The sequence below is a fragment of the Ambystoma mexicanum genome, chromosome 12 (genome assembly GCF_040938575.1).
Source record: "Ambystoma mexicanum isolate Mex_15411 chromosome 12, UKY_AmexF1_1, whole genome shotgun sequence".
NCBI classification, from domain to species: Eukaryota; Metazoa; Chordata; class Amphibia; order Caudata; family Ambystomatidae; genus Ambystoma; species Ambystoma mexicanum.
In genome coordinates, this window is record NC_090936.1 from 643,456,657 (window position 1) to 643,474,298 (window position 17,642).

Here is a 17,642-nt window from a genome sequence, read left to right on the forward strand (position 1 = left end):
AGGGTTATAGCGCCCTGTGCTCCTTAAGTGATATAGTACCCTTCCCACTAATGTGGGATATCATGCTTTTCTCACTCTTATAGCAAAAATACCCAAGCTGGCGGGCTGGATCGGGTGGTAACATCCCAGGGCCATAGTTATAGACCCAAGCAAGGGCCTTAATGATGGGCCCTGGTGCCTATAACACCCAATCGGGCCCGCCGGCGAGAATGGTATTGCTATTAGCACCCTAGATTTTGTATACCAAAACACAGGGTGCGGGTAGCAATCTGTTGGTTTGACTGAATAGTTTGCTTGCTCATGGCGTCCCATTCATTTAACAAATACTCACCTAAGACGGCCATTGTGGAAATGGAAGGCAAAATCCTCTTCCATTTCCATGTAAGGCTGGGCTGTAGAAGCAGCGACCAGAGGAATTGGGTAAGTGGAGTGGAGTGGAGTGGGGAGGGGTGGGGGATGAAGGAGCGAAGAAAGGAGGAGGGGAAATGCTGGGGTGGGCGCTCCCATTTCCGAGCTTGCTTGGTATACAAGCTTGGATCATGGGATTCAGCCCGCAATCTGAGCTAGCTGATTGGCTGTGGCACCCACCCCGGATGCTAATAAGAGAAATGGTGCCCTTCGCACCAGCGAGCTGTTCTGTTCCATTTAGGTTGCTGGCTGGGTTCAACTACAAAGACCTCCTCTCATTCTTAGCCGCTGCAATGTCGTCAGCATCCCCACAACATTTCTTCTCTTTTAATATCAAATTCCGACTCAGGCTCTCCTGCTGTGCCCAGTGCTTTACTATTTGGGCTTATATAGGCCCTACCTCTTCATTCACATTGTCTTCCTTGATGAGTCGTCCTTGGTTTTTCTTTGCACTGGGCCTGTAAATTGGCTTGGTTAATTACTTCTTGTTATGATGTAACTTGATGGGTATGGAGTGTGATGGACGTAACGCTCCATACAGAATGTTAAAAAGATTCCAAGCACGTCAGTTGGTGTCAGTGTTCGAGGGAGAAGCTGTGCTGGGGGTCTGTACCTATGAACCTAAATAAATATAGATCTAAACCACTTCAGGAGTCCATGGTTCATTTCCAACACTCCCTTAACCCCTCCCGCTGTAGATCCACCGATGTCCGAGCTTAGTAAAAGCCTGGTTGTCATTTTGACATCACGCAGAAGACCAGATATTAACAATGGCATTCTAAGTCACCCAGCTATTGGTCCATATGGCTCATGTCAAGCCATGGTAAGAGACTTAGAAGGGCGCTCTACAGTTCTCACCCTATAGTCCCTGAAGGAGCTCAGGACTGGCGATGTTGCCCCATTGGTCAGCTCTTGAGGCTGCAGAGTATCCTTCTGGCTTTGTCCGGCATCTGACTTTGTCACACCTTACTTTTGTCGATTAATTTGGTTTTAAGGCATTTGGATCCCAGAGAATTTCTGCTTCTCAATTTTTCAGAATTTAGATTTTATTTTGCACACATTGCCTTTTCCTATGCGTAATAATACTTTATAGGTAAGCCCCTAAAAGGCAGCAGAATCCAGTGGATCCAGCCAGACTGGTCACTGCAGGTCTTCTTTTTTAGTATTTGGCATCGAGCTATGGAAGACAGTGGAGCTGCAGAATGTTTGCTACATGACCTTTACTGTTGACCACATATGCTGGTGCTAAATTGTGTGAGGAGTGGAGCCGCGGAACACTATGGGCCTCATTACACGGTACGCGGTAAAATCCGGCCATTACCGGCATGGCGCTATTAACATGTCCGGCTTGGCATGATGCCGCTAATTGCGTGGCATTATGAGTACGCGGACACGAGCACAGCACCATGCCTGTAATGTCCCTACCGCCATGCCGCGAAAGACCCCAAAAAGACCCTTTGCGGCATCGACGAAAGCGCTGATAGCACTTCCGACATCCTGCAACATGCAAATAGCGGTCACCGCTAATAGCGGTGATCGCTATTAGCAGTCAGCGCTATTAGCGGTGACCGTAACATCGCGGAACCAGAAATAGCGTCATCGCACAGGAACGGGAAAGAGCACGGCGGCCATCTTTAAAAACACAATCCATTGCCATACTCATCCCCCAGGACCTGTTTCCACACCACTCCATCACCAAAGCATCCCGGATACCCTGACGATGGCAAAGGCCAACAAGAAAGGCGCAGATCGGCAGCGCAAAGAAAAATTCACCAGAGAAGAGCTGATCATGTTAACTGAGACCCTTGCCGCAAATGCTAATGTTGTATTTGCGAATGACATGCAGTGTGAGACACTTGTGAAGAAAAAGGCCATCTGGGCAGAGGTGGCCCATAAAGTCAGTGCGGTGGGCACCACCACCCGCACTGTCAGGGACTGCAAGAAGCGGTGGGACGATCTACGGCTCCGGGTCCGCATCATACTGGCTGCAAATCGCAACCTGGCCGTGGCCACGGGAGGTGGTGCTGATTCCCCAATCAAACTCCGGAAGTGGGAGGAGACCTGCGCCAGCACAATTGGCGTAGAATCCATCGAGGGAGTCGGGAACATGGAGCGCGGTGCGCCCATTTCATCAGATGGAGTTGAGTGTAGACATTAAACAATGCACTGTGAAGGGTGAGGGCCCCCCCCAAATGTGAGTCCAGAATCAGCCCATGGATCCAGCCACAAAAATACATGCACACAAACCTGCCCATGTGAGTGTCACACCCCTACACACACACACACGCATCACCACATACACGTGCAACACAGATCCATGCATGCATGACCCACCCGACATCCCCATTACCGGATTCCCAACTAAAGAGGACCCAATGCATAGAGCGGCATGACGTAATTATTCGGTATGAAGCACCTTGAACCATCACCGATGCTATTCCCTATTTATGTTCCCCACAGGCTCACAGACAGACAGTGATGAGCAGGGCACTGTGTCACAGGCTCCCCTAGCCAAGAAAAAGGCCAGGGCACAGGAGACAGGGGACACCGCCACCACATCAAGGGGCACTGGGAGGAGTGAGCACCAGTAGAGGGGTAAACGCAGCAAGAGCGCCAGTTCACCAAGGCCTGAAGCCACGGCTGCTAAAATTGCTGCACCCACGCCAGTGTTCCCCCCATCATTGGAAACAACCACGGAGGGCCCGCTCTCTGCTGCCACCAGTTCGACTGGTGAGGCAGCAGCCACCGCGCCGCTGTCAGACATGGAGGACACCATTGACCTGGAAACGCAAAGGCAGACCCCCAGCCCCCTGCAATCCATTGAGGCAAGCCCACGGCCATCATCTCGATCAAGTAGCCATGGACAATCTGGCAACAAGACCATGGAAGAGTGCTGGAGCCCTCAGGTCACCTGATGGCCGAGCCATGGACAAGGGCGCTGCAGCCACCCCAAGAGCTGGACGCAGTCGCCATGACCTGTCAGCCATCAGCCAGAGGCAGGTGGAAATAACAGCGCTGCTTGGCCAGCATGTGGAAGAGGCAGCCCGTCTGAGGGAGGAGGTTAGGGCCAATGCAAGCCAGACAAGAGAGGGCATGGAGGCATGCACAAACAGGCTCTGCAAGGAGATGGCCCAACTGAGGCAGGTCCTCACCCGCATAGCGGATGCTATGGACCGGCAATATCCCCCCCACCACAGGATCGACCGGGCACATCCTCCTCTGCAAGTTCACGTCAGACAAGCCCCCGCCGCCGCTCCTTGCACACCATGGGGCGCACGCCATCCCGACCTCCAAAGGTGCTGGCCATGAGAAGTAGGACCAGCAAGAACTAGCTGGCACATGTGCAGCAGGACACCTACGTACTACAAGCCACACATGGGAGTGTTGTGGGGGAGAGGGGAAAGGGTGTTTTTGGGAGTGTTGTGGGGGGAGGGGGGAAAGGGTGTTTTTGGGAGTGTTGTGGGAGGAGGGGGAAAGGGTGTTTTTGGGAGTGTTGTGGGGGGGGGGTGTTTGCACAGTTGGGGCCATGCACTTTTTGTTCACAAATTCATCATAATACACTGTTGACAAGTTGAAACACAGGCTTGGTTTTTATCATTGTGTATGTGTACTTCATTGGGTACAGGGCCCATTGTGCGCTTCACCACATACACCAGGGCAACAATACCCATATCCATCCAAAAGAGTTGAACCATGTCTCTCAGAATATTTGATAGATCAGTTGCCGACGCACATCGTGTCCCTCCAGGCCATTGCCTCTTGCATGACCTGCCGGCCCGTTTGCCCCATCCTCATCCTCATCATCATCCACATCAGGTGGTTGCATTTCAACGTCAGGGGGAAGTGGCACATTCCATCTGATACACATATTGTGCAGCATGACACATGCCATGGTTATCTTCGGCACCTTGTCATGGCCGTACAGGAGAGCCCCACCCGACCAGCTTAGGTACCGGAACCGTGTCTTCAGAAGGCCAAATGCCTGCTCAATCACGACGCAGGTACGGTTATGTGCAAGGTAGTATTCCTCTTCGTGCCTGTTCTGTGGGTTCCGTATAGGGGTAAGGAACCACCTCTTCAGGGGATAGCCAGCATCACCTGCATTGGTGGAACAATGGGGCCTTGTTACTGGTCACCTCAATTGCAACCTGGACATTTCACACTAATTCTGTTTGCATTCTGATTGGCATCCACGATTCCCAGCATGCATGGCGACGATCAGTGTAACTGCAATGTGAGAAGGTAAGCTAGTCCCTGCAAGTGGACGTGCACCATGCATGCCTCCGGCAGTATTTCCCATGTCCTGGGTGTGGACAGATTCTATATGTTCCTGGGGCCTGACAACCTTTGTACGACACTGCTAGTGTACTGCCATTATGATTCCAATGTCCCCATGCTGTGAAGCGGCACATGAGTAGTGTTGTATGGGTGTGGTTCTGTACAATGGCTACAGGTGATCCCTTTGCATGCACTCAAGGGCGCATATCTGTTGTGATGTTCAACGCACATTCACGTTATGCATATTGGCTGCATGTAGCAGTTTTGTGTCATATAGGGTATGGTATGATGTGCAATGTGAATGTGGATAGATGTATCATGTTTTGCGTTATGGATTGATGTCTTTGTTGTGCAGCTTACTACTTGCATGTGGTTTCGTGTCCGCTCCATTGTGGGCTGCCTTGGTGGACATTGGCGTACATCTGTATGTCCCTTTATTGTATGGACGACAGTCCACAACCAGTTGGAGTATGCATCTCTCCCCCCCAAACACACCCCACATCACACTGCCATGTGCTTGCCCTGCTACTCACCAAGTAGCCACGAACGTTGTCCAGCATGTCGCTCCATGTTGCGTGGTATCGTTGAGTTCCGCAGGACCATTGAATCATGGGTTGATCAGGGGTATCAGGCACAAATGTGTTGTTATCTTGTTTGAGTCACATACCATTTGGACATTGATGGAGTGGTAATGCTTTCTGTTTCGGTAGACTGCCTCATTGTGATGTGGGTGCACCATGTCCACATGGGTACAGTCGATGGCCCCGATGCTACTTGGGATGCCTGCCAGTGAATAGATGCCAACTTTGTTGTTGGAGATCTCCTGGGCAGTCCGTGGCAGGGATATGTGTTCACTTGTGTGCTTCGGGGGCCATCGAGCACCTGGGACAGCGTGCGTGAGAATACTGGTTGTGAAATGCCATGCATCTGCCCTACCGTATGCTGGTAGGTGCCTGTGGCCTGGTAGTGGAGCACAGTTACCACCTTCAGTAGAGTGGGGGATGGCAGTACGGATGTCTATGAGGCTCACTATGTCGTTGTGAATCATGTCCGCAATGGTGGTGAAGGAATACCGGTCAAGGCGGCACAGGGTGTGTGACTGCTCAGGGGTTAGGTTGAATGGAATGGCTAGAATCCTGGGGATTGCTGGCTGCCTCTGTGGTATGACTCGGTGCACTGGTGGGGCTTGCTGGGCCCGTCTCGCCATCCTCCCCCCCCTGCGTCTCCTCTGTGCTGCCTGTTGTTGTTGGTGCTGCAATGCAATAATTCCTCCAGCCCATGTAATGCAGCAAGTATTGGAACAATCTTGGTGTGGGAAGGGGTGTGGTGTGCTCCTTTTGTTCTGCCCCAGTCTCCATTGCCTCCACCTGTGCTGTTGTGGCCACCTGTGGCAGGTGGGGACACTACTCAGCTCTCTTAATGGGTGATTTGCGATGCCGGTATGGGCTTCTCTGGCCAATATCATGCCGCTATTTGCATGTCCGCATGGCTTGTAATGCCGTGCTATTAGCGCCATGCCGCTATTGCCGACCTGAGGGGTCGCGCGCCCACAGACTGGCCGCTATTAGAGGCACCGTTCTTAGCGGTGCCACTAATAGTGGCCAGTCCGGGTCGTGATTAGCTAGGGATTTTAGCGATACCGGTAATCCCTTACCGGTATCGTTATTTCCTTACCGCCTAAAGTGTAATGAGGCCCTATATCTCTATTTTATCAGGTTGAATGTGGGGTGTGCCAAGGCTGTGTTCTGTCCCCCCTGCTTTAATCTCCTATATGGCCACCTACTTAAATCTAACTCTGATTTTCCTAGTTTGGGTAATAGGCGCTTGCCTTTCCTTGCATATGCAGATGACACGGCTCTATTGGCTCACACTCCCAGATGCCTACAGTGCCTTGTTGACGAGTATGCAGATTTATGGATACTCTGGGGCTGAAGATCAATGCCCAGAAATCGGTGGTCATGCCCTGCTTTAGGGGTACGTGTCCCCTGAGTGTTTCAGCTATCTTTTGTAATGGGCAGTTAATCCCTAGAGTGGATCATTTTGATTACCTGGTGGTGAGACTTTCATCAAACTTTGGGGCTGAGGCACATATCGAGAAGCAGACCCTAAGGTTGGGGGTGGGAGGGATAGCAAGAGCTTTGGACTTGTTTAAAACAAAGCCAATCGAGCATGGTAAAGCCTCTTCGGTGGCAAGGTATGGTATGGAACTATGGGAATTTGGCAAAGTCGAACCTATCCACACTGGTTTAGAATTTGGGGGAATACTAAAGCTATCTTGACCCAGCAATTAATTGGCTATCTTGTGGTTACACATCCCCATCTGAAGATATCCTGGTTTAGGTATGTAAACATTTTGTTAGTAGATGCAGATGTGGGTCACTGTTTTTCCACCACTTCTTTTTCATCTATTAGGGTCACAAATTTTGCAAAGGCAAATGTACTCCAGTTTATTTGGGACAAGGGAGAGTCCCTGGAGTTTATGAGACCAGCCAATAGGAAGCATTTATTCATTACATCCCCTGGTTTGCGGAAGTATCTGAGCTGGGCTCAGCAGCCGTCTCAGCGCATCCTTGTTTCTAGGGCACGCTTTAATTGTATTCATTTAAGAGATGTGGTAGCAGCTTTGTCTAAGAGGAACGTGGATCAATCAAATGTGCTCTGTGCGGTGCCGAAAGCACATTTGGCACAGTTCTTTCTTTTCTGCCCAGCTTTTTCAGTGATAAGGCAGCCCACACTGTTTCCTTTTCTGCAGGATTTAGGTTTTCGATGCTAGCAATGCATTATCTGCTTCAGGTGGACACTGTACAGGTGGGGTAGGCTGTATTGATTTTTTTTAAACGTGCTTTGTCTTTCAGAGAATTTCTATTAAGTTTAGTTGGATCCTGAAATTTGTGGTTTTGTTTTTAAGGGTTTTATTATGGGTGACATGTTAAATTCCAATTATTATTTTGTTGTTGTTGTAATATTACTATTTGCTTATTGTTTGCTGTGTTTTATGGTATGCTTTGTTTTACCGAAATAAGCAATAAACATAATTGTGTTGTTACATTCTTGTACATCACATACATAATCTGAAGTTATAGGTGACTGAAATAAACATACAAAACTATTTGCGCGATCTCAATGTCACCTGGCCTAGTAAGATCGTTGTCTCTGTCTTCCCTCTGTTCCCCCTCCCTTGCCTAGTCGTGCCTTGAAACACTTTTGGATAGGCGCATTATAAAGGCCATATCATATCATTATAGTTTAACAGGCTGCCATGTTTTTATGTGATTGGTGTATTATGTTAGCACATCCTAAAAAAAAGTCCTTTATAGTCATTTCAGTAAAGAAACATACAATTTAATTGCCAACCATGTTTGCTTACTTTTATTTCTAGGGCTCTGATCCAGTGATTGATTCATCTGAGAGTTTTAGTTATGGCTGGGAGACAAAAATTAAAGCATGGATGGATCGTTACGAAGAGGCTAAAAACAACCAATACAGTGAAAGTGTTCAAAGAGAAGCTCACCGAATAGCTCTGATTCTTAATGATGATTTGAACACAAGAGAATTATTTAACCAGTCTGATTGGCATACGAACAATTTGATATTCAAGCCCCCAGTTGAGGTACAGTGAATGTTGAACATATTTACTTCATAATTTAATATGCTTAAATGTTATCACTTAGTTATAGTAAAATGTTGGACTGTTTAACAGCGTGGGAAACTAATTAACAGCGGTTTATCTTCAAGAAAAGGCATTTCAAATGAATAATTATTTTTGCACATTACCACGCACAAAACTGGATGTGGAAAATGTATTCCAGCCAGGAATCTTACCAAGAATTATTAGCATTAGGTTATTTACTTCTGGCAGGCTGGACATTTTTAAATAATAAAGTATATTTATAGAAAAACATGTTTTTAAAACAAAAGCAATTAAAATAGAATAATAGAGCACTGAACACAGATCCTCAAAACAATGAAAAGCACTCTTTAAATTTAGTGAGGTTGTCTGAGGGCTTCTGATTCATCAGCACCAGTGCAGCCGTTGTCAGTTCTTACTGTTACATTCTGTCCCCTTTCCTCCATATTTAAAGGAGTGCGTCCTAAAGGGATGGGACCAGAGCCTTTTGCACACCAAATGCCTCCCACCACCATGTGCTGGTTTTGCCTCTTGAAAACTGCTTCTCTTTTTCCATGCTGATAGGATCAGATGCCTACACAGCAACAGCTATATTTTTTCTTTGTTTTTCTTCCACCTATCTTTATTTTTAAATCTTTCTTCTTTTTCTGTCGGATGTCCGCATGTTTTTCTTCTCTCGTTTTTTTCCACAGAATATTGGTTTCTCTTTGTGCAAGACCTGTGTACCGTAGTACTTGGTGATGGACCCTCAAACCCTCTGCTTAGATGGTTCCTGCCCGGATCACTGCTGTGACACCTGTGCGGCTTGCAATACATTTTCCTGTCGGACACTGATGGAATGGCTCCAACGGTGGGAGGAAATCCTCTCCACTTTACAAATGAATCTGTGTCTGAAGTTTATGGCATCAAATGGAAAATGGTTAAGTAGCTCATTCTTCTCTTTAGCAACCAGGCGAGGAAACTATTTTCGGTGGGATGCCAGCAGTCCTCATGCATGTAACTACTGCATTACTGGGAACAAATGTTAAGGCTCTTTGAGCCCCTACCAGTGACAACACTGTGGTTTCTCCACTGATTTGTATTGTTTCTCCAGGGGTTTGTAGAAGGCAGCTGCACCCAAGGTGATGCCTCAAAGTACAAAGACTTGCTGAGGGGCGGCTTCACTTCGACCATGACAACTAACTCTGATTTTCTGTCACTTCACACCAGCAGTCCTTGGATTCTTCTCCCCAGGCATTTGACCATCGGCTGGCATATCTTGCCACAACATCAAATGGTGATCCTTTGCATGACGTGTAGACTAGTCCTCCATGTCCATGGCTTTCTTTATCTTCTGGGGCTATGCAGTACTCTGACTGCTGAACCACGCAACACTGGCAGCTGATGTTTTTTCCACAGTGACTTCCACCTGGACATGTTCTCTACCAATCCCACCCGAGCCAATGCCCATAGATATCTTCTTCAATTGTTTTCTATGGTTGATTCACCATTCGGCCATGGTGCACTACTTTAAGTGCCTCTTTAAGGAGTTTCTACCTTAGGCCTTAGTACCTATTTCTCTGCTGCCAGCTCCACCTTACACTAACTCCAGTTGACCACATGGCACTGGCTCCCTCCTGTTAACAGATATAGGAAAAGAAAGTATGCATCACAAGCAACATAGAGCCACGTCTGCTTTCACTAGCTAACCTTTATTATAATTATATGTTCCTTTAAATACCATCAGACCCACGTGTTCATACCCACGTGGGTCTTCCTAAAAGGCACAGTGCCTTTTACCTTCAACCCGTGACATCACCCCCCGCCCACCACAAAACTCTTAGGGCACACTCAACATTCTTCTATTAGTTGCAGTGGCCGTTTGGCAGTCCTCTGGGGTCAGCCACTACCATCCATGACCAACCCCCTTTCTGATCCCTGCATCTATGGCTGTCTCTGTACAGTGCTTCCTGGCGAATTTGTAAATACCCCTGTCTCCACCGCATTCAGAGGTACTTCACATCCCACTCCACTGTTCTGTCAACGTCTCTGTCTCTTCTACACATTTGATGAGCATGGCCATCAAGCTGCATATTGATGAGTCGGTTAGACCCGTTCCTCAACACCCCCAGAGAGTGGAGTTTCATTTGCAAGAAGCCGTAACTGACGAGTTGGAACAGTTCTTACGAAACAACATCATTGAGATAGCTACTGTAGCAACACTGTGGATCTCTACGTTGGTGTATGTTCCAAAGGATGGTGGAAAAATCAGGCTGTGCATTGACATGCGGTTTGAAAATGTATTTATTTATTAAAAATTCTTATATCTTTGCGCCACACACCCAAAGGCCATTCAGCGCAAACGACATCCTGGGCCTAGTATTGAGGATATAATTGTACAACTCAACCATGTTACCGTGTTTTAAAAGCTGGATTTACATCAGGAATACCATCAGTTGGAGTTGCATCCTGAGTCTAGAGCAATTATAACTTTTTCAACCCATGAAGGCCTGTTTCGATATTAGAGATTGAACTTTGGCATTTCTCCGGCTGCCAAGATTTTCCAGTAGGCCATTCGCCTCTCCCTATAAAATATACTTTAAATTACAGCAATGATATTCTGGTGTATTGGTCCCCTCAGGAAGAACATGATCAGGCGTTAGTGGACACGTGTGTGGCTTTGCAAAAAGCGGGTTTGACCCTCAATGTCGCCAAATGCATTGTTAACAAGAAGAAATTAAGATTTTTTTGGCCACATTTTTTCTGATGCTGGAATGCCTCCTGATCCTGAGAAAGTCAGCACTATTGTGGACTTAGCTCATCCTATGCAGGTGAAGGACGTGCAATCATTCTTGTGTATGGAAGGCTATTGTGCCAGGTAGCTTCCACACTATGCGCCTCAGACAGAGCCTTTGAGGCGGTTGTTGCAGAAAAATTCCAAGTTTGAATGGACAGAGGAGTGTTGGGTTGCCTTCAGGGGAATAAAAGGTACGCTGGCAGAGACAAAAATATTGCCATATTTTAACCATAGCTGCCATACTGAAATCATTGTTGATGCCAGCCCTGTGGTGTTGTGGGCTATCCTAGCCCAGGTGGAGATTAAGGATACGCCTTTTCATGTATACCCTAGACATATTGTGGCCTATGCTAGACGGGCTCTGTCTAGTACCGAGATGGCATATTCTCTGGATGGGAAGCAGTCTTGTTGCCTTATGGGCATCTGAACATTTTCACAATTTTGTCATTGGAAGAGGTTTTACGCTGGTGACAGACCATCGGGCCCTTCTTTCTCTATTTGGAAACCCTCAGACCAAAATGCCACCTAGAATTGAGAGGTGGGGAAATCGCCTGCAAGAGTATGATTATACTATTGTCCATAAGCCGGGAGGAGATCAAAACCCAGCGGATTATATCTCGAGACATCCCAGAGGAGATCATGTGACAAGACAAGGTGATCTGGAGTACATTAATTATGTAACGGCCAACGCTTTGCCACCTGCCCTTACTCTAGAGGTGGTGGCCCGTGAGTCAAAGAAACATCCATCTATGGTCCTGTCCATTCAGCTCACGAATCAGAATCCAGGGACGGATTATCGTAGGCAGAGTGGGGCCCATCCCGAAGACAGCCTGGCGGAAATGAAGCAGCTAGCGAAGGTGTATATTGAGTTGGCTAAAATGGACAGTGTGATTCTATTGAGGGGATGCTGCCTTGTGATTCCACCCACTTTGTGGAAGATGGTCATACAGACGGAGCATGAATGTCATAGGGGTGCTGAAAATATAAAGAAACCGCTGCAGAGATGTGTGGTTTCCTCACATGGATGTGATGGTAGAGGACTCAGTGCGACAGTGTCTACTTTGCCAGTGGAGGGCTAGAGTGGATCTCCCGTTACCATTGCAACCTACTCAAATTCCCGAAAGACCATAGGATAGAGTGGCAGTTGACTTTTATGGCCCAATGGGTACTGGAAGTTATCTACTTGTGTTTATATATGAATTTTCACGTTTCTCTTTTGTGAAGAGAGTGACGACAACTGCTTTCCCGCAGGTTTCTGCTGTGTTTGATGAGGTGCTCAGCGAATGGGGGATTCCAAATACTATTAAGTCAGATAATGGGCTTCCATACAGTGGTCAGGACTTTGCAACCTTCGCCAAGCATATGGTTTTTTTTTAAAATTTGTTTTTGGTTAAAAAAAAACCTTTACAAAATTGAATCATATTTATCACATGTTAAACACATCTTACATATACAAATCGTAAAACACATTTAAAACAAATATAAAATTTACAATTTTTGTCATTTCATATCATTGTCCGTTTACAAGACATATATTCATACAATAAATTTAAAATGCATTCTAATTGATATATACTTTAAACAGAAGTTTTTGAAAATTAAAATCGTATATCCTTGTTAGTTGATTTTTTCTTGGGTTTCAAATCTCTTGAGTTCTGTTTCTATGATTTTTAAAAAATTACCCAGGGCTAAAATTAATGGGTAGTGTGCACCGTTCATAAGTCTTTCCCATAGAAATGAGGTACAGTCAGTAAACTCGATATTAACAAATTTAGCCAGGTAAAACGTGCGTAGACCTTTAAAGTAACCACACGCCAATACTAAGTGTTTTAGAGTTTCATAGGGTTCTTTACATACCGGAAATCTACATTGCGTTGTATGCATATACATTGCATTTGCTGCCCAATGCTGGCACCGTTCTTTTGTATGGAATTGATTTAATTTAAAACGTATGTACAATCTCCTAATAATCGGACAAGGAAATAGATTAACATAGCGATTGCATGGAATTCGTTTCCGCAAAAATTTAGCATATTCGGAGTATGTAGAGTAAGACTTTATTTGGTCAATTGTTCGAATCCAATCGTCCTCAAATAGTTTTTTCTTAACAAAGGCAGGACGTAGGCACAAATCCTCAGAAGTTACTTTAAGTCTATTTAATATCAAATTCATTTGAGTTTCAAAGCTCTTAATCATGGCTACTGAATTAGTTTCCATCGCGTGTTGTAAGTCTTGGTGTAGACAATTTCTAGGCGGATTTAATATCTTCGCATAATTTGATAATAGACGCCATACCACTCTGTATGATAGAGAGATCAAGCTTAGCTCGTGCCTAATCATGCAATTTGGGATAGACATTGCGATATTTAAAACATCTTTTAAGTATATGTCCTTGTATAGTATCCAAGTACTCACATAAGTCAAAAGGACACACATCCAGAATATAAATCAAAACCGCTTGAACCTTCATGGTTAAAAAGTCACGCATAGGGCTTAAGGAAAATTGGCAGTATCTTGTAAAAATGATCTTCATTTGGCTCTTTAATGGACATACTTTATTGTTCAATCTTTCTTTCTAGATATTAATTGAAGAGTTACTGCTTAGTCGATAGCCAAGATAACAGATTTCAGACTGTATTTGTATTGCAAGATTGCCCATTTTCCACCTAAATGATTTTAATTTCCTGCCAGCATGTAAAATCAGGATATTTGTTTTGTTGACATTTGGTACAAGATTTAAATCCAAGGCATATTTCTCAAAAGCAAGTCATTTCGCTTGAAGGCCAGAAGGAGTAGTATCCATTATAAGCAGGTCATCGGCGAATGCCAACCAGTGTAGTCTTATTGCGCCTAGCCTAATGGGATACATCCCCAGTTCCTTCCAAATCCGATCTTGATCGCAGATGTACAGATTAAAAAGCATAGCTGCAAGATTACAGCCTTGTTTTAAACCGATATGAGTTCTAATGTCCTACGTGATTGCACCATCACTGGATAATTTTACTTTATATGCAGTGTTGAAATGCAGCATCATTAACCCGTATATTAATTCTGATGGAATTCCTAGTTGTAGTAATTTAGTCCATAGTATGTTCCTTATAACACAGTCAAAGGCACAAGATAGATCGATGCTTGCTATGTAGATTGGATATGCTCCTTTCTTTTTTGTACTAGAAATGATATGGGACATCCATGTAGCGTTTAACGTAGTGCCCATTGACTTCCTAAAACCTATTTGAGATTTTGCCAAAATATAATTGGTGGCAATGCACTTTTCCAAGTCGTGGAGAAGAAGGCTTGCAAAAATCTTCGCACATCTATTAATAAGCGATATAGGTCTATAGTTTTGAGGTTCAAGAGCATTGCCTTTCTTATATATTGGTACGATTATTGACATGCCCCATTGCTCTGGTATGTTACCGGTTTTAAAGATCACATCGAATTTAATTTTCAGTATCGCTGCCCATAACATTGGGTCGGCTTTATACATGCACGAAGGAATGCCATCAGGGCCGGGGGCATTTGATTGAGATAGTTTATTAATTGCCCATATAATGTCTGTTTCGGACCATTTCAAACTATCCCATTTCGTAAGGGAGTTTAGTACAGGTGTATTAGATTTAAATCGCGATGGCATAGCGAATTTCTCTGTTATGTATGCGGCCCATATATTATCCGGGATAATATTCACATTAGTAGCAACCTTAGAGCAGGTGGGGTTACGCATAATCAACCAAATATACCTGGAGTCATGTCTACATAATTTGCGCACAATTCGACAATTAAGGTTATTCGATTGAGTTTTTTTCGGAATTCTTGTTTCATTTTTAAACTTTAGTAAAATGCGATTTTTTACATATTTGATCTGAGCATAGTTATGCACAAGTTTCTTAACAGTGTGCAACTCTTTGTTTTTTTTCCGTTTTAATATGAAGTAAACCCTTCAAAATTGATTTACCTTCAACAGTTTGTATAGCATTGTTAATTATTCCGACTGTTTCTTCCTCTTTGTCGAACAAAGAGACACCGAGATCCCAACATAATGATGTTCTAATGAACTCAGTACTGATTTTCTCTGCTATTTGATTACATAATGCCAAGTTCCATCTCACAGATAGTTTAGGTCGATTAATTTCATATAATGGCAATTCCTCCCATTGGGCGCCCCAGAGTACCCCTATTCGCATGGCTACAAATCATGCAATATTCATCTAGAGTCAAATCAAAGGTACACATTGTCTCCTGTAAGAAGATGATATCTGGTTTATCATCATTGGAGAAGGAAGAGAGCCAACTTTGAAGAGCATTTCTTTTTAACTGTACACTTCATTAGAGTGCGCTTCCGGTATTCCTTTTCTGAACCTTTTAAATCATACAAAGATACATCTTTGATTGGTTATGCACATCTTTGTTTTTTATTTCCTTTCAAACATAAACTTTCTTCTTCAAATAACCATATCCCTTTTGTCTCTCAACACGTGTTTCTCCACGTTTAACGCACGTGGTTCATCAGGAGAGTTTTCTAATATAAAACAAGAAAAACATTTTTTTGCTTAGCTATATCAACTCAAATACATTGTTTATGTACAACAAATTAGGTGGTAGAGGCAAACCACCAATTGAAATATTCATTTAACATACTCACCAATTTTTTCAAATTCGATAATATTCTCAACTTTTAAATCCTTTTGTTAAAGTTATTTTTTCCCATTTATAGCAAACATTTATCCTTTCTTATCTTCCAGAAAAAATATATGGGATTTTAAACTCTCTCAAGTTACTTTTCACTATATCAGTAATTCTTTTGAATTTAGTTAGACATTTTCACAACCCCCAAACAATTTTTAAATTTCAAACAGAATTTCAAAAAATAAATCATTACAACCAATTATCTGAATTTAGCCCTGTATGGCAAGTGTCCAAAATACAGATCCATTTCGCTTCTCTTCTCCTTAATTGTAGCTCTCTGTTGCCTCCTCTCTCCATGCTTTCAATTTTTTCTATACCCAGAAACTTGATACCCTTAATATCAGTTGCTTTATGTTCTTGATCAAAATGAATTGCCATAGGGTATCTTGTGTCCTTATTTTTAATGGCTCTAATATGTTCTTGTAATCTGATTTTCAGTACTCTGATAGTACTTCCCACGTATTTCTTATTACATATACATGTAATTGTATAAATCACATACTTAGTGTTACAATTAATGAATTGTTTTAGTTTGTGAATTTTTCCATTTGGTAGCCTTATCTCTTTTACACCATTTTCGATTTGGTCACAGATTCCACAACTCCCACACTTGTGGGTTCCTGTTGGTGCTGGTACTTGTAAAAATTGACTTAGCACTTCGGTTTTTTCTTCTTTCATATGGCTGGGGCTAATTTTTTGCTTTAAAGTTGGTGCCCTTCTATAAATTATCCTGGGTTTAGCTTCTATATACTGTTTTAGCATTTCATCGCTTTGCAAAATGTTCCAATGTTTTGTCAGGAATTTTTTTCAAAAGGTGAGCTTCACTATTGAAAGTCGTTATGAAGTCTACCTTTTCTTCTCTATTCTTCACCATTCTTGGTTTGTCCTTTAGTAGTTCAGTTCTAGGTACTTTTTCAGCTTTGAAGAGCATGGTAGCCACATGAGTTCCATGATATTAAGTTTAAAGTTGATAGCTTTTTTTGCTAGGGTGAGGACGAAAGATTTTTAAAAGAAGAGATAGAACGCATTAACGGTTCAATCCATGCTAAATTGTGGTTGCCAGCAGTCATAGCAATGATCTGAGATATACAGGTTTGTTCTATGGCCATTCCAGATGATTCAGAACGAATCACTGTTGGTATTGGAATAGGTTTATGAAGGAATTCTTGAGCATCAGATTCACAATTGAAAGTGTGCAGGCTGTAACCCATGTTCTTCAATTCAGTTCTATAACTCCATATCAATTTCAACACCATAGTATTACCTACATATCCCAACATTCTATAGTTATTCTCTAGTGGCAAAGCAATTTGTTCGAAGTCCGTGGTAGTTAACATACGCAGTGGCAGTATCTTCGCTAATATCTCTAAAAGGTGAGTTCTATTGATCCTTTTGCCCCTCAAGACTTCGGACTCGCCTTCCAGTCCTATGATATTAAGCTCATCCCTAGGTGGTGCATCCTGTTTAAACCTTTGTTCGCCAGAAGACCGGTTACCAGCTGCCAAGCTTAAATTAGGGATAGCTACTTCCGATGAGGCTAAAGTTACTGGGGCAAGATTCTGAGTATTATAGACGGTAGTCTGGTTAGGGATGTGATCGTCAGCACGTGACACTAGCTGGTATTCATTCATTGCATTTGACTCCGGATATTTCAATTCTGATAGATTAAATTCTCTTGCTAGTACATTTGAAGATAGAGCGCCACTTTCGACTGCAGAATTTAAGATTTGGATCATACCAGTAAATGATAATGTATCTGATGACTTAACTTGGGTTTGCTCATTACTCCAAGGGCCAGGTAGTTTAAGTGCTGGCAATGTAAGTCCTGGTTTATGGTTTAAATCAGCAGCATTAATTCACTCA

The 17,642-nt window shown here is 43.9% G+C and overlaps 1 protein-coding gene across 4 annotated transcripts in view; it reads left to right on the plus strand.

Annotated features, from left to right (window-relative positions):
- Positions 1-17,642, plus strand: part of KMT2E (lysine methyltransferase 2E (inactive)) — a 3,564,841-nt gene that overhangs the window by 1,470,838 nt on the left and 2,076,361 nt on the right. For all 4 annotated transcript variants that reach the window (XM_069629119.1, XM_069629120.1, XM_069629118.1 and 1 more), the window contains one exon: positions 8,066-8,296. In XM_069629119.1, the coding sequence (XP_069485220.1) occupies positions 8,066-8,296 (231 nt within the window). The remainder of the gene's footprint in view (positions 1-8,065; positions 8,297-17,642) is intronic.